This window comes from Engraulis encrasicolus, chromosome 23 (genome assembly GCF_034702125.1).
Source record: "Engraulis encrasicolus isolate BLACKSEA-1 chromosome 23, IST_EnEncr_1.0, whole genome shotgun sequence".
Taxonomy (NCBI): Eukaryota; Metazoa; Chordata; class Actinopteri; order Clupeiformes; family Engraulidae; genus Engraulis; species Engraulis encrasicolus.
This window is the reverse complement of record NC_085879.1, coordinates 12899298-12921008: the sequence shown is the minus strand read 5'-3', so window position 1 is coordinate 12921008 and position 21711 is coordinate 12899298. Positions and strand designations below refer to the sequence as shown.

Below are 21711 nucleotides of genomic sequence, written 5' to 3'. Positions count from 1 at the left end.
TTGATGGTGAGCAAAAAACAAAAAGTACAGTGTTAACAAAGCCACCCATTGAAATTGCTGAATGCTTACTGACCCCAACAAAGCAAAAGCAAAACATGTTGCTCACCGTTATGAGAAAATGAAAGCTACATTTAGCAAACTACTGACTACAAGTGCAGACAAATGCCCTGAAAGAGACAAGAAGAATGTAATGACACAGCACAGTGGTCAGGACCAAGGACAGCACCACCTCAGCCCAGCTGAATGCAAGTCCACTGATGCAAAGCCACTTCTCTGAGGCTTGTGTGTGTGTGTGTGTGTGTGTGTGTGTGTGTGTGTGTGTGTGTGTGTGTGTGTGTGTGTGTGTGTGTGTGTGTGTGCGCGTGCGTAAAAATGGCCATTGCAGTTACACACTACACATTTTCCACTGAGAGACATTTCAGACATTTCTTAATGACACTGTACTGTAAAATAAGGTGTGTTTACCTTTTCTCTACTTGGGAGTGTCTGTGTCCTGTCATAAGTGTCCCCCTCATTAATACTGATCAGCTCTGCATCGACTGGGGGGAATGGCGCAGGGAAGACTACCATGTCACTCTTGAGAGTGTCTGAGCTAAAGCAGACGTCATACTGCTGAGTAGATTTGGAGTAAGACCAGGTTCCATCAGGATGTGTGGTGATCATTGGGGGATTGTAGCCACTGAGACTGCTGTCTGTTTTATGACATTTCACAGCTATCAAGCTGATCAGACTCAGTAGAAATATCACAGACACTGCAGCAATGGCAATGAGTAAATACAGGTTTAAATCCGAGAAGGTGTCATTTGCTATTGGCATGCGCCTGAATGGAGTCTTCACCTCTCCTGTGTTCTCCACCACCACGTCAATGGACACAGTGGCTGAGAGTGCTGGCTCCCCATTATCAGACACCACCACTACCAGAGGGTGAGCTTTCAAATCATTGTCACTCATGCGCCTTTTGGTCCTGATCTCCCCACTGCTGGTTCCGATTCGGAAGAGGTTATTCCCTTTGGGCTCAGAAATGTGATAGGAGAGAAGGGCGTTATATCCAGAGTCTGCGTCCACAGCCCTGATTTTGGCCACAAAGGATGAGGCATCGGCTGTGTAAGGAATGTTTTCAGTGTTAACAGATCCTTGCTCCGAATAGGGAGGGAGGATGACTGGATTGTTGTCATTCTCATCCATGACAAACACCTTAACGGTTACGTTACTATTCAGAGGAGGGTTGCCCGAGTCTGTAGCCTTAACTTTAAACTGAAACGTTTTCAGTTCTTCATAATTAAAGGATTGCATGCTGTATATATCCCCAGTGTCAGAGTTAATATTCACAAATGTTGATACTGGCATGTTGTTAACAGAGGAGTCTAGTAGAGAATAGGTTAGTCTTGCATTTTCATCAGAGTCTGGGTCAATTGCTGATACTGTGTACATGGTCTGATCTTTAGGGCTGTTTTCTTTCACATACACATTGATTACAGGCTCTTGAAAACTAGGTGCGTTGTCATTTACATCTGACACGAGAACAGTGAATAGACTTGTACTTGACATGGGAGGGGTCCCCTCGTCACTGGCAATGACAGTTACATTATATTTGGCTATTTGTTCTCTATCCAAAACGTCGTCGACAACGACTGAGTAATAGTTTTTGTAGTTTGACAGTAACTTAAAAGGCCCTGTGCCAGATATTTCTGCATGCACATTTCCGTATTTTCCCGAGTCTTTATCAGATATGGTTATTAATGCCACAGTTGTGCCTTTACTGGAATTTTCATTAAGCGTGTTTACTAATGATGTAAGAGATATATCGGGAGGGTTATCATTTATATCAATCACTTCCACTAGTACTTTGCAGTGAGTAGAGCGAGGTGCGGCACCCTTGTCCTTCGCCTGTATATGAATCTCAAATGCACTGGTTTCCTCAAAATCCAGCGGTCCTTGTACCTTAATTTCTCCTGTATCCCGGTCAATGCCAAACACGCTACCTGACTTGTCATTGCCATCTTGGTTGATCAAAGCATACGCTATTTCAGCATTTGTGCCCTCGTCGATATCTGTTGCGTTTAATTTTATAATAACGGTTCCGTGAGGTGCATTTTCAACCACCCGGACTTTATACAAAGACTTATTAAAAGACGGCGCGTTGTCGTTGGCATCTTGCACATTGACTACAATCTGCAATGTACCCGATCGTGGAGGCTTCCCACCATCCAAAGCCGTAAGTACAAGTGGGATTTTTGACTGTTTCTCGCGGTCTAACGCCTTTTGTAAAACTAGCTCGGCAGATACACTCTGCTCTCCTTCCAGGGAGAAATGCTCATTGGGGTTGAGTTTGTAGTTTTTCACCGAATTACTCCCGACATCAGGATCTGAAGCTCGGGGTAACTGGAATCGGTCGCCTACATATGCTAACTCGGATATATTGAATATCTTTGATTTTACATGAAAAGATGGAGAATTATCGTTTACATCTAAAATATTAACAGCAACTCGATACAACTGCAAAGGGTTATTCACAATGGCTTCTAACGCAATCGAGCATTGCGAAGAGCTAGGACAAAGCTCCTCTCTGTCGAGCCTTTCGTTCACAAACAATGCACCTGTCTTAAAATTTACATCAAAATACGTTCGTCCGGAGGGGAATACCATATGAAACATCCGTGATTGCATCTCCTGCACGTTTAGATTAATATCCTTGGCAATGTTTCCAACAAACGTTCCTTTGGTCACCTCCTCTAAGACGGAATAAGAAATCTGTCCGTAGACGTGAACAAAAAGGCTGAATAAAATCACCCCGCAAACTTCCACCGTATATCCAAATCGTCCCGCCATCTTGAAGAAACGATTTACGATAGTATCCACAGAGCAATCCTTTTGAGTAAAATCACAAGTTTAAAGATGACAAGTAGTACATATCTGCTAGCATAGATGCTCTTCCACAATGCTTGCGGTTATGGCCACTCCATTGCTGGTTTAGACAAAGGGCGCACATTACGCACGGGTTTTGGTAATAGGGAGGGGCTATAGACGCCTTATATTTCTTTCTTCCACGTTTCTGCAGTGACACCTATTGGTAGATTGTCTTTTTAAAGTTGGCTTTTAAAATAGAAAAAAAAACGTTTCTCCACAATTGTGTCATGGTTTCCAAAACACAGAACTTTGCAATGCGTAATACATTTGCTACCAACCCACTTGGGCACAATTCGCTCACACATCATCAGCGCAGTGGAATGGTGCATGTGCCATGATTCAGCTTACCTTTTCTGTGTTTGGAAGTGTTTGCGTCCTGGAAAATGTATCACCTCCATTTATACTTATTAGTTCCGCATCTGCTGGCGGAAATGGTGTTGGGAAAACTACCATGTCACTCTTCAATGTGTCAGAACTGAAACAAACGTCATACTGCTGCGTGGACTTGGAGTAAGACCATGTTCCATCAGGATGTGTGGTAATCATTGGGGGGTTGTAGCCACTGAGACTGCTGTCTGATTTATGACACTTAACAGCTATCAAGCTGATGAGGCTCAGTAGAAAGATGACTGACACTGCAGCTATGGCGATGAGCAAATACATATTCAGACTAGAAAAGCCATCATCCCTAATAGGGATGTGACTAAGTTTGGTTTGGAGATCCCCGGTGTTCTCCACGACCACCACATCAATGGATACAGTGGCTGAGAGAGAAGGTTCCCCATTGTCAGACACCACAACAACCAGAGGATGAGTTTTCAAATCATTGTCACTCATCCTCCTCTTAGTCCTGATCTCACCACTGCTGGTTCCGATTCGGAAGAGATTATTTCCTTTGGGTTCAGAGATGTGGTAAGAAAGCAGCGCGTTATATCCAGAGTCTGCGTCCACAGCCCTGATTTTAGCCACGAAATAACTCGCTTCAGCAGAGTAAGGAATGTTTTCGCTATTTACAGAGCCGTGCTCCGAGTAAGGAGGAAGCACCCTGGGACTGTTGTCATTTTCATCGAGGATAAAGACGTGCACTGTCGCGTTGCTACGTAGCGAAGGCTCTCCTGAATCTTTCGCCTGGATTTTGAATTGAAACGTTTTGATGTCCTCATAATTGAATGCCTGCAGAGCGTAAATATCGCCGCTGTCCGCGTTTATGTTAACCATAGACGTCACAGGGAAACCTTGTTTATTCCCATCTTCAAGCAATGAGTAGCTTATTTTAGCGTTGCTCTCTGCATCTGCGTCGAATGCAGACACAGTATAGATAACATCACCAACTGGACTATTTTCTTTTAAATAAATGTTAATGACCGAATCAGGGAATCGAGGAGCATTGTCATTCACGTCAGAAACTTGGACTGTGATAACACTCGTGCTGGAGAGAGGTGGGGTCCCTTCATCCGTGGCACTTATTGTAACATTGTATTCAGTTGCTTTCTCTCTGTCCAGCGCTCCGTTTACAAGTAAGGAATAATAGTTTTTATACGAGTTTTTGATCACAAAAGGCACGTCATTTTGAATTTTCAAACGCACTTCGCCATTTTTACCACTGTCTTCATCAAGTACTGTTATCATACCAACAACAGTGTCGATGGGAGCATCCTCTTTCACAGTATTAACTAAAGAGGTGACAGATATTTTTGGTACATTGTCGTTGACATCGGTTATTTCTATTAAGACTTTACAGTGTGCGGCTCTGGGGTTGTGCCCTTTGTCTTTTGCCTGGACGCGGATTTCAACAGCACTGGTTCTCTCGTAATCTAAATCACCGCTGACTGTGATAACACCAGTCTCTGAATTTATATTAAACCCAGTTTCCTTGTCATTTTCGTGACTGACAAAGGTATACACTAATTCACCATTTTGACCCTCATCTAAATCACTTGCTTGCACTGTAATCACCGAAGTGCCTGGTGGTGCACTCTCTGCCACTCGCGCTTTATACAGGCTTTTGCTAAACACAGGGATGTTATCATTGACATCTTCGACATTTACGTGTATTGCCAATGTCCCTGATTTTGGTGGTTTGCCACCATCAACCGCGGTCAGAGTAAGCGGAATTACTGCCTGTGTTTCTCTGTCTAAGGCTTTCTTTAGCACTAGCTCTGCAGTCACCCGCTCTCCTCCGCTCTGAGCATCCAAAGAGAAATATTCATTTGGGCTGAGCTTGTAGCTCTTCACCGAGTTACTACCCACATCCTTATCTTGTGCTATCGGTAAAGGAAACCTTTCATTCACTAAAGCATATTCAGAAATGTTTAGCACACTCTCTGCCATACTAAATGTGGGTGCATTATCATTCACATCTAATACAACCACCTCAAAGCGATAGATATTCAGAGGCGAGTTAACAATGGCTTCCAGTGACAAAGCACACTTACCACTCGAGCCGCACAACTGCTCCCTGTCTATTCTGTCTTTCACGTTGAGGGCGCCTGTTTTACCATTTAAATCGAAATACCTTGCGTTTGGTCCAGACACAATCTGAAATCCACGACGCTCTAAATCCCCGACATCGAGATTAAAATCCTTGGCTAAATTACCGACAACAGTCCCCGGGTTACTTTCCTCTGATATTGAGTAAACGATTTGTCCAAATGCTGTACTCCAAAAACAGGAAAGTGAATAGAGTATCCATAATCGACACGTGTTTCTTTGAAATATTGCCATAGTTCTTCGTTAAATCCCAGTGTAGCAAAAAGCCTTTATCATAATGAAATCCGCATTGTGTAGCTACCATGTGGGTGCCGATGGCTCGACTGTGGAGGAGACTGTAACAAAGCACTGAACACTGACGGAACACTGACGAAACAGGGCGGGATTTAGCTTATGAGAAAACTACATTTTGTGGATGGCTAGTGACACCACGAGGCAGTTCTGCAAGAATACAAGATGGTTCCCTCTTTTAGCTCAAATTAATATGGCCCGCAACCCATTTGAATTTGTAACATAGCACATAGGCTAGGCCTGCTGTCTTTTATTGAGTGTAGAACGGCTCATTATATCAAGAAGCTCAAACACTGATTTTGATACAAAGCATTGTTCTCCACCTTAAGAACAGCAGGGTTGTCCAAAGTTTGGACCTATGCACAGAAGACAGAATACGCGTTTGTTACTGTGACCAAAACAAAAATGAAATTCGAGATTATGTTAAGTCCGCTCAATTACTCAAATCATTTCCACTAAAATATGATTAAAGCAGTTGTAAGGCAACAAAATAGAGAAAAAATTACGTTCAAACACGTTGGTGTTATTCAAAACGAGACATCAGCAGCACAACCATGACCAGCAGAAGACAGACAATTTCAGCACCATGGACAGTTGCCATGTGTAGGCGAACGTCACTTTCAACATTCAGCCATTTGCCAACACACTCGTGTTTACAACTATCCATCCATACAAAACATGGCATGTGGCTAATCCTTACTTCGCTTACCTTCTCGCAATTGGGCAGGGTTTGTGTCCTAGTGAAGGTATCCCCTCCGTTGATGCTTATCAGTTCTGCGTCAGCAGGCGGAAACGGTGCTGGGAAAACTACCATGTCACTCTTCAGTGTGTCTGAGCTAAAGCAGACGTCATACTGCTGTGTAGATTTGGAGTAAGACCAGGTTCCATCAGGATGTGTGGTGATCATTGGGGGGTTGTAGCCACTGAGACTGCTCTCTGATTTATGACATTTCACAGCTATCAAGCTGATTAGACTCAGTAGAAAGATGACTGACACGCCAATAATGGCGATGAGTAAATACAAATTTAAATCAGAAAACTTGTCATCGTTGATGGGGAGATGTCTAAAAGTAGTGCGAGTTTCTCCCGTGGTCTCAGCGACCACAACATCAATAGAAACAGTAGCAGACAGAGAGGGCTCACCATGATCAGACACCACAATGACCAGAGGGTGAGTTTTCAAGTCATTGTCACTCATCCTCCTCTTAGTCCTGATCTCACCACTGCTGGTTCCGATTCGGAAGAGATTATTTCCTTTGGGCTCAGAGATGTGGTAAGAAAGCAGCGCGTTATATCCAGAGTCTGCGTCTATGGCTCGGATTTTGGCCACAAAGTATGCAGCCTCGGCATTGTATGGGATGTTTTCAGAGTTCACAGAGCCGTGTTCAGAATAAGGGGGCAGAATCGAGGGGCTGTTATCATTCTCATCCAGAACAAAGACATGAACGGTAGCGTTGCTGCAAAGAGGGGGCACTCCCGAGTCTGTCACCTTAATTCTGAATTGAAACATTTTAATATCCTCAAAATTAAAAGACTGTAGCGCATATATATCTCCGCTATCTGCGTTTATGTTCACCATCGATGACACCGGGGGACCTTTTGTCGATTCCTCTATCAACGAGTAGGATAATTTTGCATTATCTTCCACATCTGGATCAAAAGCAGACACTGTGTATACCACCGCGCCTGTCTGACCATTCTCTTTCACGTACACTTTAATTACGGGCTCCGGAAACCGTGGTGCGTTGTCATTTACATCTGAAATGTGCACCGTGATAACACTACTGCTGGAGAGAGGGGGAGCTCCCTCATCAGTAGCAGTGATAGTAATGTTATAATGCGACACGTCCTCTCTATCCAAGGGGCCGTTAACAAGCAGCGCATAATAATTCTTATACGAGTTTTGTATTTTGAAGGGAACAGACCCGAGGATTTTAAGCTTCGCCTCTCCGTTTTTACCGGCATCTCCGTCTGATGCTGTGATAGTGCCCACAACAGTGTCGACAGGAGCATCCTCCTTCACCGTGTTCACCAAAGAGGTAACGGATATTTCGGGCACATTATCGTTAATGTCTATGATTTCCACAAGCACTTTGCAGTGCGCTTGCCTCGGTCTGTGCCCCTTGTCTTTCGCCTGAACTCGAATTTCTACAGCATTGTTTGCTTCATAATCCAAATCACCGTTTACAGTGATGAGACCGGTTTCAGAGTCAATGGCGAAATTGTCTATTTTGATGTCGTTATCATGATTGATAAATGAGTAAACTACTTCAGCATTTTGACCCTCGTCAGCATCGCTGGCATGAACTGTAACAACAGACGTGCCAAACGGTGCATTTTCAGACACTTGGGCCTTATAAAGGGACTTAGAGAACACTGGAATGTTATCGTTAATGTCTTCAACATTTACAGTTATTTGCAGTGTCCCCGTCCGAGGAGGTTTACCCCCATCGACAGCAGTAAGAGTAAGATGTATCACCGACTGTTTCTCTCTGTCTATCGCTTTTTGAAGAACTAATTCAGCAGACACTCCCTGCCCCCCTTCGCTTTCCAGGGTAAAATAGTCACTAGGGCTTAGCTTGTAGCTCTTCACCGAGTTACTGCCCACATCCGCATCAAATGCACTGGGAAGAGTGAATCTCTCTCCCGGTAAAGCTAGCTCGGAAACATTCACTTCTCTCACAGCGGAGCGGAACATGGGTGAATTGTCATTTACATCTAATATATTCACCTCAAATCTGTAGACATTTCGCGGGGAATTTACCATAGCCTCTAATGACAAAGAACACTTACTAGTCTGCCCACATATCTCGTCCCTGTCTATTCTTTCCTTGACAAGAAGGATACCAGTCTTTGTGTTTACATCGAAATACCTCTGATTAGGTCCAGACACAATTTGAAATCCTCGTTGCTCAAGGTCCTTTACATCCAGATTAAATTCCTTTGCCACATTTCCAACAGTAGTGCCCGGACTCGCTTCTTCCGAGACGGAAAAGACAATCTGTCCGGACGTTGTACTCCACAATAGAAACACGGAGAATAGTATCCACAAACGACATCCTTTTCCTGAAACGTGAATAATGGCCATATCGCCAGTCTACGATGAATACAAGGAAAAGATAGTTCTTAGCATGACGATGCGTCGATATTATCTAAACGAGTCAAGACAAATGTACTATCAGTCCTTTGCGCACGCCACGAACAAAGCCGTCTGAATGACCAAAAAAGATATTCATACAAGGCGGAGCCTCACACGTCACAAACACAACTAGCAGAGTGGATCTCTAGTGACACCTTGTGGCCTTAGAGAACTATGTGATTATCATGACGTTGTTATGACCCAACAAACCCTTACTGTAGGTTACATTCTATTGGACACAACAAACACGCACAAAGCTGACATGAACTACAACACTTTCATAATAAATGACCAACCCATAGGGAATATCTCTCACTCGAATGATAACACTGGAGAACTTTTAAAATGAATTCAAACAGGCTCACATCCCCCTGTACAATAACACACAGTCTATTTTGCAGCATTAATTCAACACTTAGACTGTCGCTCCTCCTATCGTTCCCTGGTCCAACCCTTCAAAATGTGGGCCTACGGGCTAGAGGCCTATTGCAGAAGTAAATGGCAGATAGGCTTAGTGCAACAGATGAACGTATGAAACCAGATGTTTGTTCCTGTTGTAAACCGCATTAGCTTAGTATGTGTTTGCATGTTTTCTCTCCAAACAACCCACTCCAACCCGGCAGCACGTTTCAGCACCATGGACAGTTGCGATAGGAAGCATGTAGCTGACAAAGACGCCATTAGGATACCTCGTAAATGCGTCACAGCAAAGAGGGAAACAATTTGTCACTGTGCAATGGACTTACCTTTTCTCTGGTTGGTAGTGTTTGAGTCTGATTAAAAGTGTCTCCTCCATTGATACTAATCAACTCTGCGTCAGCAGGCGGAAACGGCGCAGGGAAAACTACCATGTCACTCTTCAGTGTGTCTGAGCTAAAGCAGACGTCATACTGCTGTGTAGATTTGGAGTAAGACCAGGTTCCATCAGGATGTGTGGTGATCATTGGGGGGTTGTAGCCACTGAGGCTGCTGTCTGATTTATGGCATTTCACAGCTATCAACGTGATGAGACTCAGTAGAAAGATGACGGACACTGAGACAATGGCGATGAGCAAATAGAAATTCAAGGCAGAAAAACTGTCGTCAGTAGTCCTTGGTACATGTCTGAAAGGAGTCTGGTTGTCGCCAGAGCTCTCAGCAACCACAACATCAATAGACACTGTAGCTGAGAGCGATGGTTCACCATGATCCGAAACCAAAATGACCAGAGGGTGAGTTTTAATGTCATTGTCACTCATCTTCCTCTTTGTCCTGATCTCACCACTGCTGGTTCCGATTCGGAAGAGATTATTTCCTTTGGGTTCAGAGATGTGGTAAGAAAGCAGCGCGTTATATCCAGAGTCTGCGTCCACTGCTCTAACTTTGGCCACAAAGTATCCAGCCTCTGCTGTATACGGGATATTCTCACTGTTAACAGAGCCATGTTGCGAATATGGGAGGAGAATGCTTGGACTGTTGTCGTTCTCGTCTAAAATAAATACATGTACTGTTGCATTGCTGCTCAGAGAGGGTACACCAGCATCTTTTGCTACAATTTGAAATTGAAAAGTTTTCATTTCTTCAAAATTAAACGACTGCAGGGCATATATTTCACCACTATCTGCATTTATATTAACAAAAGACGTCGCGGCAGGACTTCCCTTTACGCCCTCGAGCATTGAATAGGAAATTTTAGCGTTGTCGTCCACATCCAAATCAACAGCGGACGCCGTGTAAATGACACCGCCGACCGGACTGTTCTCTTTCACATACACATTTATGACCGGGTCTGGGAAGTGTGGTGCGTTGTCATTCACATCCGCCATGTCTACTGTGAGAACAATACTGCTGGAGAGAGAAGGGGTGCCCTCGTCTCTGGCTATTATGGTGATGCCATACTGCGAGACGGTCTCCCTATCTAAAGGGCCGTTCAGTAACAAGGAATACTTGTTTTTGTATGTGTTTTCTATCTTAAATGGCACCGAGCCGAGTATGTTTAGGTTCACGGCTCCGTTTGAACCGGCATCATCGTCTTTGACTGTTATAAGTCCCACCATTGTTCCCACAGTGGCATCCTCTTTCATCGTGCTAAGTAAGGATGTTACAGACAATTCTGGCACGTTATCATTTATGTCTATAACCTCAACCAACACTTTGCAAAGCCCCGCGCGTGGCTTTGAGCTTCTATCTTTAGCCTGAATGCGAATTTCAATGGCGCGGTCTGTTTCGTGATCTATATCCCCTTTAACTGTGATCAAGCCGCTGTCTGGGTCAATAGAAAACAGATCTAAATGTTTGTTGTCGCGTGCTGAAAATGAATAAACTAAATCAGCATTTGTTCCTTCGTCTAAGTCGGTCGCGTGGACAGAGATGACAGATGTACCCTTCGGAGCATTTTCTGTTACACGAGCTTTGTAGAGCTGTTTGCTGAACACTGGAATATTGTCATTAATATCTTCTACATTAACAACAATTTTCAACGTACCAGACTTGGCTGGTTTTCCACCATCAAAAGCAGTTAATGTGAGTGGTATTGTAGACTGTTTCTCTCGGTCTAAAGCTTTGGTCAGCACTAGCTCGGGCGAGGCGTCTTCCTCCCCATTCTGTGCATCGAGAGAGAAATGTTCATTGTTCTGCAGCTTATAGCCTTTCACTGAGTTGCTACCCACATCGGCATCATATGCCCTCGGTAGAATAAACCTCTCTCCTGGAAGAGCTACCTCAGAAATGTTCAAATAGTCTACCGCTGTAGGAAATATCGGTGAATTGTCATTTATATCCAAGACATTTATTTCAATGCGATACATACTCACAGGCGAGCTAGCTATTGCCTCCAACTCTAATGTGCATTTGCTGCTTTCTCCGCATAGCTCATCTCTGTCTATCCGCTCTTTCGTGAGCAAGATCCCAGTCCTGATATTAACATCAAAATACCTCTCATTAGGTCCAGACACTAATTGAAATCCTCGAGCAGAAAGGTCCCTCACATCAAGATGTAAATCCTTCGCCAAATTCCCCACCGTCGTCCCCGTGTTTGTCTCCTCTGAAACAGAGTACACCGTTTGTCCAAACGAAAAACTGCAGAGATGACACACCAAAAAGGAATAAATCCACGGATAAACCCCCCGGTCCTTCATATTCCCGTTATAAGCGTAGGGTTATGCTACAAGACTAAAACCATTGTATATAAACGCATGGTTCAAATATGGGCTACATTATCCGTCCACGTCGAGAGTAGAATCGTACAATGCCTCCCCATCCGAACAAAGCCCTACGAGATTGTACCCTCCCCTTTTTAATATGGGAGGAGTCGTAGTAACCATTCAAACTATGGGCAGCTAGTGACACCGTGTGGGGAACTATAAGACCTGACAGTTGATGTTGAAACACTAGCCTGTGTTGAACAAAAATGCAAAATGTGTTATTTGAGTTCAGCTGGAAGATGCTCTTATTAAGTGTTGTGAACATGAATAGCTATACTGTACCATGTGAAGTGATGAGTCACCATATCAAACAAAGCATAACAAAAGAGGCAGAAGCAGAACCATGGACAGCGCATGGTGCTGAATTGTGTCATGTGCTGTTGAAATGTGTATTACAAATGCCAGTGAAACCACTATGGCGTTGGAAGATGTATGTTTCCTTACCTTCTCTTTGTTTGGAAGTGTTTGAGTCCTCGTAAAAGTTTCCCCATCATTTATACTTATTAGTTCCGCATCTGCAGGCGGGAATGGCGCAGGGAATACTACCATGTCACTCTTCAGCGTGTCTGAGCTAAAGCAGACGTCATACTGCTGAGTAGATTTGGAGTAAGACCAGGTTCCATCAGGATGTGTGGTGATCATTGGAGGGTTGTAGCCACTGAGACTGCTGTCTGATTTATGACACTTCACAGCTATCAAGCTGATGAGGCTTATCACAAATATCACAGACACTGCCGCAATGGCAATGAGCAAATATAGATTTAAATCCGAGAAAGTATCGTCTTTCACAGGGACATGTCTAAACTTGGTCTGAAGTTCCCCCGCGCTTTCCACGACAGCCACGTCAATAGAAACAGTAGCAGACAAAGCAGGGTCGCCGTTATCAGACACCACAATGACCAGAGGGTGAGTTTTCAAATCATTATCACTCATCCTCCTCTTAGTCCTGATCTCACCACTGCTGGTTCCGATTCGGAAGAGATTATTTCCTTTGGGTTCAGAGATGTGGTAAGAAAGCAGTGCGTTATATCCAGAGTCTGCGTCCACAGCCCTGATTTTGGCCACAAAGAATCCAGCTTCAGCATTATAGGGGATATTCTCACTGTTAACAGAGCCATGCTCGGAGTAAGGAGGGAGAATGGCTGGAGAGTTGTCATTCTCATCTAAAATAAAAACATTCACAGTGGCGTTGCTCTTCCGAGGAGGAACACCAGAGTCTGTCGCCTGAACTTGAAACTGAAAACTTTTAGTATCCTCGAAATTAAATGACTGCAGTGAAATGATATCACCAGTAGCAGAGTTAATGTTAAAAGCAGATGCTACACTTTTAGCATTGTCTGAGAGAGCGTATGACAGCTTGGCATTATCGTCTATATCCGGATCTAATGCTGAGATAGTGTAAATAGTGGCACCAACTGGACTGTTCTCTTTCACATAAATATTGATGACGGGTTCTGGAAACAGTGGTGCATTGTCATTTACATCTGAAACCGTTATGGCAACGACACTAATGCTGGACAGAGGCGGCGTCCCCTCATCTGTCGCCTGGATTGTAACATTGTATTTGGATATGCTCTCTCTGTCCAACGGGCCATCTACGGTAAGCGAGTACCTATTTTTGTAGGTGCTGACTATCTTAAACGGCACCGAGCCAAGTATTTTTACATCCACGGCTCCATTTTTTCCAGCGTCGTCATCTTTCACAGTTATCAACCCTACCATTGTACCGACGGGCGAGTCTTCCTTTATAGTGTTGGCTAACGACGTGACGGATATTTCAGGGACATTATCATTGACATCCAGAACTTCCACGAGGACTTTACAGAATGCAGCGCGAGGATTGTGCCCTCGGTCTGTGGCTTTCACGCGGATTTCTATAGCAGGTTTTTTTTCGTGGTCCAGGTCACCGGCAACGACTATTTCGCCAGTGAGACTATTTATGTTAAATGTATTAATTTGACGACCATCGTCTGGGTTGACAAACGAATACACTATTTCTGCATTTATGCCCTCGTCTAAATCGCTTGCTTTCACAGTAATCACTGACGTGCCAATAGGAGCGTTTTCGTATACTTGAGCTTTATATAAAGCCTTGTCAAACAAAGGTATGTTATCATTTACGTCCTGGACGTTTACGATTATTTTAGCTGTACCAGATTTAGAGGGCCGTCCTCCGTCTAAAGCGGTAAGGGTAAGCTGTATAACAGATTGCTTCTCCCTGTCGAGGGTTTTTTGTAACACTAACTCTGCGGAAGCACTCTCTCCTCCGTGTTGAATGTCTAAGGAGAAATGCTCATTCGAGCTGAGCTTGTAATTTTTAACCGAGTTACTACCAACATCTTTGTCGTATGCAATGGGTAAGGAAAACCTTTCTCCTGGGAAGGCTGACTCTGAAACATTGATTTGACGCACTGAAGACAGAAATACGGGTGCATTATCATTTATGTCCGAAATATTAACCTCGAAGCGATACATGTTTAAGGGTGAGTTAACAATGGCTTCCAATTCTATGGGGCACTTTAAGCTGCGGCCGCATAGCTCGTCTCTGTCTATTCTCTCCCTGACGTGGAGGATGCCAGTCTTTACATTCAGATCGAAATACCTCTTGTAAGGTCCATCCACTATTTGGAATCCTCGATCCTCCAGATCCTGTACGTTTAGGTTAAGATCCTTAGCCAAATTCCCAACAATAGTCCCCGGAGCCGTCTCCTCCTGATGAGTGTATACAAGCTGTCCGCGCACGGCATTATTCCAGAAACCGAGAAAAAGAGAGATTAATATCCACAAACGAAATCGTCCTTCATGGATTGGCGCCATGGCTCGTCAACTGCCTAGATCCGTGTGTAAGAACGTGTTTTTACGCATTGCTCCAAATAATCTTACCCACACGTTCAATCACGTACGATAGACATTTGTGCTTTCGCTGTGTGCTTCTCCAGCGAACAAAGCCCCCTGACGTTATATGAACACTCCTCCCACCTTAGGAGGGGCTTCTTGAAATGACTGAGAATTATCCACCAGGCTGCCGGTGACACCATGTGGACACCGTTGACAGTTACATTTCAATGCAACTATTCAATTTCAATGTGTCGGATGTTCAAGTCAAATGGAGAGGCAGCAGCAAAAGGCCACACTGTTTCAGCTGTTGCTTAGGTTTCACCACAAAAATGCTTTGCGACAACATAAGGATGAGACATTTTGCCAGGATGTTAACTACGTTGTAAACACTGATAATAGTTGTTAGCATCTAGACCCATCTTAGCCTCCTATCTTTTGTTAGCAGTAGGGCCTACAATACAAATGTGTCACATAGTAAGTCTATAATACAAATGTGTCACATCAGTGTAAATTGCATCCATCACAGAGACCACGGGCATACTCAGACATGGCAACCTGTAACCACTTTGTGGAAGGCCCGACGTTGCAGACTCAGAACCATGGACAGCGGTGTTCTGTTAACGTTGGAATAAAGTTTTGCCAGCAGCTCTCACACGCAACGGATGAAGCCATATTCCCCATTATGCAATAGCCTATGCCATGCTCATGCCATGAAATATGAAAATGCAAAGTTTACAATCACGGTCAAGTACATACATTTCGTCTTACCTTTTCTTTATTAGGCAGTGTTTGTGTCCTGTTAAACGTGTCTCCTCCGTTGATGCTGATTAGTTCCGCATCAGCAGGCGGAAATGGCGCAGGGAAAACTACCATGTCACTCTTGAGTGTGTCTGAGCTAAAGCAGACGTCATACTGCTGAGTAGATTTGGAGTAAGACCAGGTTCCATCAGGATGTGTGGTGATCATTGGGGGGTTGTAGCCAGTGAGACTGCTGTCTGATTTATGACACTTCACAGCTATCAAGCTGATTAGACTCAGCAGAAAAATCACAGATACAGCTGCAATGGCGACCAACAAATACAGATTCAAATCAGAGAAAGTCTCGTCCTTAACAGGAACGTGTCTGAATTGAGTCTTCAGTTCATCTGCGTTTTCCATAACAACGACATCAATAGATACAGTAGCAGACAGAGAGGGCTCACCATGATCAGATACCAAAATGACCAGAGGGTGAGTTTTGAGATCACTATCGCTCATCCTCCTCTTAGTCCTGATCTCACCACTGCTTGTTCCGATTCGGAAGAGATTATTTCCTTTGGGTTCAGAGATGTGGTAAGAAAGCAGCGCGTTATATCCAGAGTCTGCGTCCACAGCCCTGATTTTGGCCACAAAGTAGCCGGCGTCAGCAGAATACGGCACGTTCTCCGTGTTTGCTGGGCCATGGTCCGAATACGGCGGCAGGACAACGGGACTGTTGTCATTCTCATCCAGAACAAATACATTCACTGTGACGTTGCTACTTAGCTGTGGTGAACCAGAGTCTGTGGCCTGAACTTTAAAAGTAAATGATTTTAATTCCTCAAAATTGAATGACCGGAGGGCATAAATCTCACCACTGTCTGAATTAATATTCACAACAGACGATGCGGGAAAGCTTTTGTCGGAGCCTTCCAAAAACGTATAACTAATTTTGGCATTGTCATTCATGTCCGGATCAAAGGCAGACACTGTAGTAATCACAGCACCGACGTCACTGTTTTCTTTGACGTAAACATTAATAACAGGCTCTGGAAAACGAGGGGCATTGTCGTTTACATCTGAAACGTGAACAGTAATACGGCTGGTACTGGAGAGAGCTGGACTGCCCTCATCTGTAGCCTGTACGTTTATGTCATACTGCGATACTTGCTCTCTGTCTAGCGGGCCATCTACAACTAGGGCATATTTGTTTTTGTAAGTGTTTTGTATCTTAAATGGGACAGGACTTAACAGAGACAGTTTTACAGCTCCGTTTTGCCCTGCATCGCCATCTACGACTGTGATCAGACCGACCATTGTGTCTGGTTTGGCATCCTCTTTTACTTGGTCAGCCAAAGACGTGATAGATATGACTGGTGCATTATCATTAATGTCTATTATTTCTACCAGAACTTTGCAATGCGATATTCTAGGACTGGAACCTTTATCTTCTGCCTTAACGCGAATTTCAATGGCATTACTTTTCTCAAAATCTACTGCACCATTTACTTTGATTTCGCCGGTTGAGGGATTTATTTCAAAGATATCTATGTTGTTGTCCTCGTCGTGATTAATGAACGAGTACACAATCTCACCATTCAAACCCTCGTCTAAATCTGTGGCATGAACAGTAATCACTGATGTGCCAGTAGGCGCATTTTCAGTTATTTTCGCCTTATAGAGTTGTCGACTGAAAATAGGTCGGTTGTCATTTGCGTCAACAACATTCACGACTATATTTATTGAACCTGATTTGGCAGGCTTTCCGCCATCTATGGCAGTTAATGTGAGTTTTACCACGGCTTGTTTTTCTCGGTCTAGTGCTTTCTGTAGCATAAGCTCAGCGGATACACTATCCCCTCCTCCACTCTGCACATCTAAAGAGAAGTACTCATTCGGGCTCAGCTTGTACGTTTTGACCGAGTTAGTACCCACGTCAGCATCGTAGGCACCGGGCAATGTAAAGCCCTGCCCTGGGGATGTGGACTCTGAAATGTTTATGGAAAAAGATGGTGAGCGGAAAGTAGGTGCGTTATCATTAATGTCTAAAATGTTTACCTCAAAGCGATACATGTTCAGTGGTGAGTTAAGAATGGCTTCCAGCTCCAGTGAGCATTTTGAGCCTCGTCCACAAAGCCCTTCCCTGTCGATTCTGTCTTTGACATGTAGAACTCCACTTTTCACACTCACGTCGAAATATTTCTTGTTAGGACCAGCCACTATTTCAAATCCACGAGACTCTAGTTCACTCACATCCAGATTTAAATCCTTTGCCAGATTTCCCACCGCCGTGCCAGTGTTCGTCTCCTCCGAAACCGAATACACAGTCTGCCCGCAAACCATATTCCACAAGGCAAATATCACAGAAATCCAGATATGTTTCCGCGCCATAGTCCCTACTCACTGATGTTCCGTGATGGTGTAGAAAGAGAATGTACATTTCTAAATAAACGCTCTCACGAAAGTAACAAAGGGATCCGCCATCGGATAATTTTCTTCCTCAACTGAACAAAGCCGACTGCGATGCCACACACCCTATAGAGAAGAAGGCGGGGCCAGCAAGAAACGGAACAGCAATGTCATCCATGGATCGCTGGTGACACCGTGCGGTATAATGGAACCAGTGGAAGCCGTGCATGCTAAAAGATTCATGGCGTGAAAAAATAAGGAAGCAACATGGTAGAAAATTGCAAACCCTAATGACAACAGGGGACAAAATTATTAGACAAAAGACTCAAGGGGCAAACGGATGAACGGGTCAAATTAGTTCACATAGGCCTAAGCATGAAGAAGGGCTACTTCGCGAGAAATCACTTCAAATGCAGATTTAAAGCATAAACAGATATGCTAAAAAAAACCACAAATGATCACAAGCATTCACCACCACGGAGAGTGTCACCGTACAAATATATGACCAATAGATGTCAGACGCGTATACATGTTAGAGGTCTTTGAGGTTGTAACTTAGGTGATGAATAAATCTTAAATGTCCTTACCTTGTCACCTATTTAATAGCAGTAATCAACCAATATGTAAAACGAAAATGACCGTTGGTCAAAACAAAACAACTGGGGGTTTTCACCTGAGGCGGATGCGCCTTTCAGCACCATGGAGAGCTGCAGTACGTATCATGGAAAATGTCAAGCACGAGAACAGGCCCTCAAAAATCAATACACAAACTGCTGAATTTACATATTTTAAAAGAGAGTGATCCATTAAATGATCTTACCTTGTCTGTATTTGGAAGTGTTTGTGTCCTCGTGAATGTGTCCCCTCCATTGATACTGATCAGTTCCGCATCCGCAGGTGGAAATGGCGCAGGAAATACTACTACGTCACTCTTGAGTGTGTCTGAGCTAAAGCAGACGTCATACTGCTGAGTAGATTTGGAGTAAGACCAGGTTCCATCAGGATGTGTGGTGATCATTGGAGGGTTGTAGCCACTGAGACTGCTGTCTGATTTATGACATTTCACAGCTATCAAGCTGATCAGACTTAGCAGAAAAATAACGGACACGGCTACGATTGCAATGAGCAAGTAAAAGTTCAAGTCTGTAAACGTGTCATCTTTGACAGGGACATGTCTGAACGTAGCTTTAAGATCACCTGCGTTTTCCACGACAGCCACGTCAATAGAAACAGTAGCTGACAAAGCAGGCTCACCGTTATCAGACACCACAATGACCAGAGGGTGAGTTTTCAAATCATTGTCACTCATCCTCCTCTTAGTCCTGATCTCGCCACTGCTGGTTCCGATTCGGAAGAGATTATTTCCTTTGGGTTCAGAGATGTGGTAAGAAAGCAGCGCGTTATATCCAGAGTCTGCGTCCACAGCCCTGATTTTGGCCACAAAGAATGCGGCTTCGGCATTATAGGGGATATTCTCACTGTTAACAGAGCCGTGCTCCGAGTAAGGAGGGAGAATGGCTGGAGAGTTGTCATTCTCATCTAAAATAAAAACATTCACAGTGGCGTTGCTCTTTCGAGGAGGAACACCCGAGTCTGTCGCCTGAACTTGAAACTGGAAGGTTTTCAAGTCCTCAAAGTTAAACGACTGTAATGCGTGTATGTCTCCAGTAACAGAGTTAATGTTAACTGCAGCAGCAGCGTTTTTCAATGAGCTGTCGACTAATGAATACACAATCTGTGCGTTATTGTCTATATCCGGGTCAAAAGCCGATACTGTGTAAAGTACTGACCCAACAGGACTGTTTTCTTTTACATAAATATTAATAACGGGTTCGGGAAACTGCGGTGCGTTATCATTCACATCAGAAACTCGGACAGTAATAACACTAGTGCTGGAGAGAGGGGGAGAGCCCTCATCCGTTGCCGTTATGGTGACGTTATAAACAGGCGTCGTCTCTCTGTCCAGCGGCCCATCAACCATTAATGAATACTTATTTTTGTACGTATTTTCAATTTTAAATGGGACAGGGCCTTTTATTTTTAAATTTACTGCACCATTTTTCCCAGCATCGTTATCCTTAACTGTAATCAGTCCAACCATTGTGCCTACAGGAGAATCCTCCTGAATAACATCCTCTAATGACGTTACCGATATTTCAGGAACATTATCATTTACATCAAGTACTTCAACAAGCACTTTACAAAAGGCAGACCGTGGGTTATGCCCTTTGTCTGTAGCCTTCACGCGGACCTCTATTGCAGGATTGGCTTCATGATCTAAATGTCCTTTTACCGTTATTTCTCCCGTTACAGGGTCAATTGTGAAAACATTCATTTCATTAGAACCGCCTTGATTAACAATTGAGTAAATCACTTCACCATTCATGCCATCATCCGAGTCAGTAGCCTGCACAGTAACAACAGATGTACCCGGTGGTGCTGTTTCGTGAATCTGTGCTTTGTATAAGGCTTTGGTAAAAACAGGAATATTATCGTTAACATCTATAACATTGACCACAATTTTGGCTGTTCCGGATTTCGGAGGCTTTCCTCCATCAAATGCAGTGAGAGTTAACTGAACTAGCGGAAGCTTCTCTCGATCTAGCGGCTTTTGTAACACTAGCTCGGCAGTATCACCGCCACTATGTACATCGATGGAGAAGTATTCATTCTGGCTCAGCTTATAGCTTTTCACAGAGTTACTCACAGCATCAGCGTCGTGCGCTATTGGCAAGGAAAATCTTTCACCTGAAACGGCGGATTCTGAAATATTTATCTGACTGCTAGTTGACCGAAATATAGGCGCATTGTCATTTACGTCTACAACATTCACCTCAAAGCGATACATATTCAGTGGCGACTTGACAATGGCTTCCAATTCCAACAAGCACTTAGCGCTGCGTCCGCATAGTGCCTCCCTGTCTATTCTTTCTCGGACATGGATGTTACCAGTTTTTGCGTTCAGGTCAAAATACCTCTTATTGGGTCCATCCACTATCTGAAATCCCCGTCGTTCAAGATCCTGCACATTAAGGTTCAAATCTTTAGCGAGGTTTCCAACAGTAATCCCAGGGTTTGTCTCCTCCGAGATGGTATACACCAGTTGTCCTGACGCGATACTCCACAAACCAAAAAGCAAAAAGAAACACGCAGTGTTCCATCCGTGCTCCCAAACACGCGCCATAATCCATCAACTGTAAATACAGGTATACAAGACTGATTTTATCCGCATTTTCATGAAAGATATTTTCCAAGCTGAAAGCACCGGTTTCGCTTCTCGCTTTCTCCCATCCCCAGAACAAAGACTTCTGCCAGCCCCAAGGCCCTCCCCTCTACAAGGCGGAGCCACGAATAACGGGATGAAATTCATCCGTAGGTCGCCAGCGCCACAGTGTGGACAAATGTGGTTAGGCCTGCATGTCAGAATAATGCCAAGCAGCAAATATGTTTTTTAGAGTGCCAAAAAGGATTAACACGACGCACTTAAGTAGTGACTACTGCAACTCACTCATGACAGGTCTACCTGCTTGTGCGCTAAAGCCTCTGCAGATGATCCAGAATGCGGCGGCACGGTTGATCTTCAATCAACCCAAAAGGACCCATGTTACTCCTCTATTTATTGAGTTGCACTGGTTACCGATCGCCGCCCGGATCAAGCACAAGGCATTGACCCTTGCCTACAAAACCATCACAGGAACGGCCCCAGCTTATCTGAAG

General features: G+C 44.1%; 6 protein-coding genes and 1 pseudogene across 9 annotated transcripts in view; all 7 read right to left on the bottom strand.

Moving 5' to 3' along the window:
* LOC134439558 (protocadherin alpha-C2-like) overlaps positions 1-21711 on the bottom strand; it is a 108834-nt gene that overhangs the window by 62336 nt on the left and 24787 nt on the right. The window lies entirely within an intron of this gene.
* On the bottom strand, positions 382-2829 carry LOC134440646 (protocadherin alpha-4-like). Its single transcript, XM_063190772.1, has one exon. The coding sequence runs from the start codon at positions 2827-2829 to the stop codon at positions 430-432; it is 2400 nt and encodes a 799-aa protein (XP_063046842.1). The 3' UTR covers positions 382-429.
* Positions 3197-5599, bottom strand: LOC134440644 (protocadherin alpha-10-like; annotated as a pseudogene).
* Positions 6212-8776, bottom strand: LOC134440643 (protocadherin alpha-8-like). Its single transcript, XM_063190768.1, has one exon. The coding sequence runs from the start codon at positions 8774-8776 to the stop codon at positions 6212-6214; it is 2565 nt and encodes an 854-aa protein (XP_063046838.1).
* Positions 9529-11943, bottom strand: LOC134440642 (protocadherin alpha-3-like). Its single transcript, XM_063190767.1, has one exon. It carries the CDS (start codon positions 11941-11943, stop codon positions 9529-9531), a length of 2415 nt encoding a protein of 804 aa, XP_063046837.1.
* Positions 15020-18163, bottom strand: LOC134440641 (protocadherin alpha-3-like). Its single transcript, XM_063190766.1, has 2 exons — positions 15616-18163; positions 15020-15031 (listed from the first exon to the last, which is right to left on the bottom strand). Exons 1-2 carry the CDS (start codon positions 17974-17976, stop codon positions 15020-15022), a joined length of 2373 nt encoding a protein of 790 aa, XP_063046836.1. The 5' UTR covers positions 17977-18163.
* Positions 18086-21283, bottom strand: LOC134440640 (protocadherin alpha-8-like). Its single transcript, XM_063190765.1, has 3 exons — positions 18815-21283; positions 18668-18701; positions 18086-18120 (listed from the first exon to the last, which is right to left on the bottom strand). The coding sequence occupies exons 1-3, from the start codon at positions 21176-21178 to the stop codon at positions 18086-18088; spliced, it is 2433 nt and encodes an 810-aa protein (XP_063046835.1). The 5' UTR covers positions 21179-21283.

Bases quoted from the DNA above. Each gene is read 5' to 3' on its own strand.
- LOC134440640 (XM_063190765.1), bottom strand. From the start codon at position 21,178: ATGGCGCGTGTTTGGGAGCACGGATGGAACACTGCGTGTTTCTTTTTG. The intron at 18,702-18,814 runs GTAAGATCATTT...TACGTACTGCAG, and splicing joins CACTTCCAAATACAGACAAG to CTCTCCATGGTGCTGAAAGG. The intron at 18,121-18,667 runs GTGAAAACCCCC...TCTTCTCTATAG, and splicing joins GAAAGGCGCATCCGCCTCAG to GGTGTGTGGCATCGCAGTCG.
- LOC134440646 (XM_063190772.1), bottom strand. From the start codon at position 2,829: ATGGCGGGACGATTTGGATATACGGTGGAAGTTTGCGGGGTGATTTTA.
- LOC134440641 (XM_063190766.1), bottom strand. From the start codon at position 17,976: ATGGCGCGGAAACATATCTGGATTTCTGTGATATTTGCCTTGTGGAAT.
- LOC134440643 (XM_063190768.1), bottom strand. From the start codon at position 8,776: ATGGCCATTATTCACGTTTCAGGAAAAGGATGTCGTTTGTGGATACTA.
- LOC134440642 (XM_063190767.1), bottom strand. From the start codon at position 11,943: ATGAAGGACCGGGGGGTTTATCCGTGGATTTATTCCTTTTTGGTGTGT.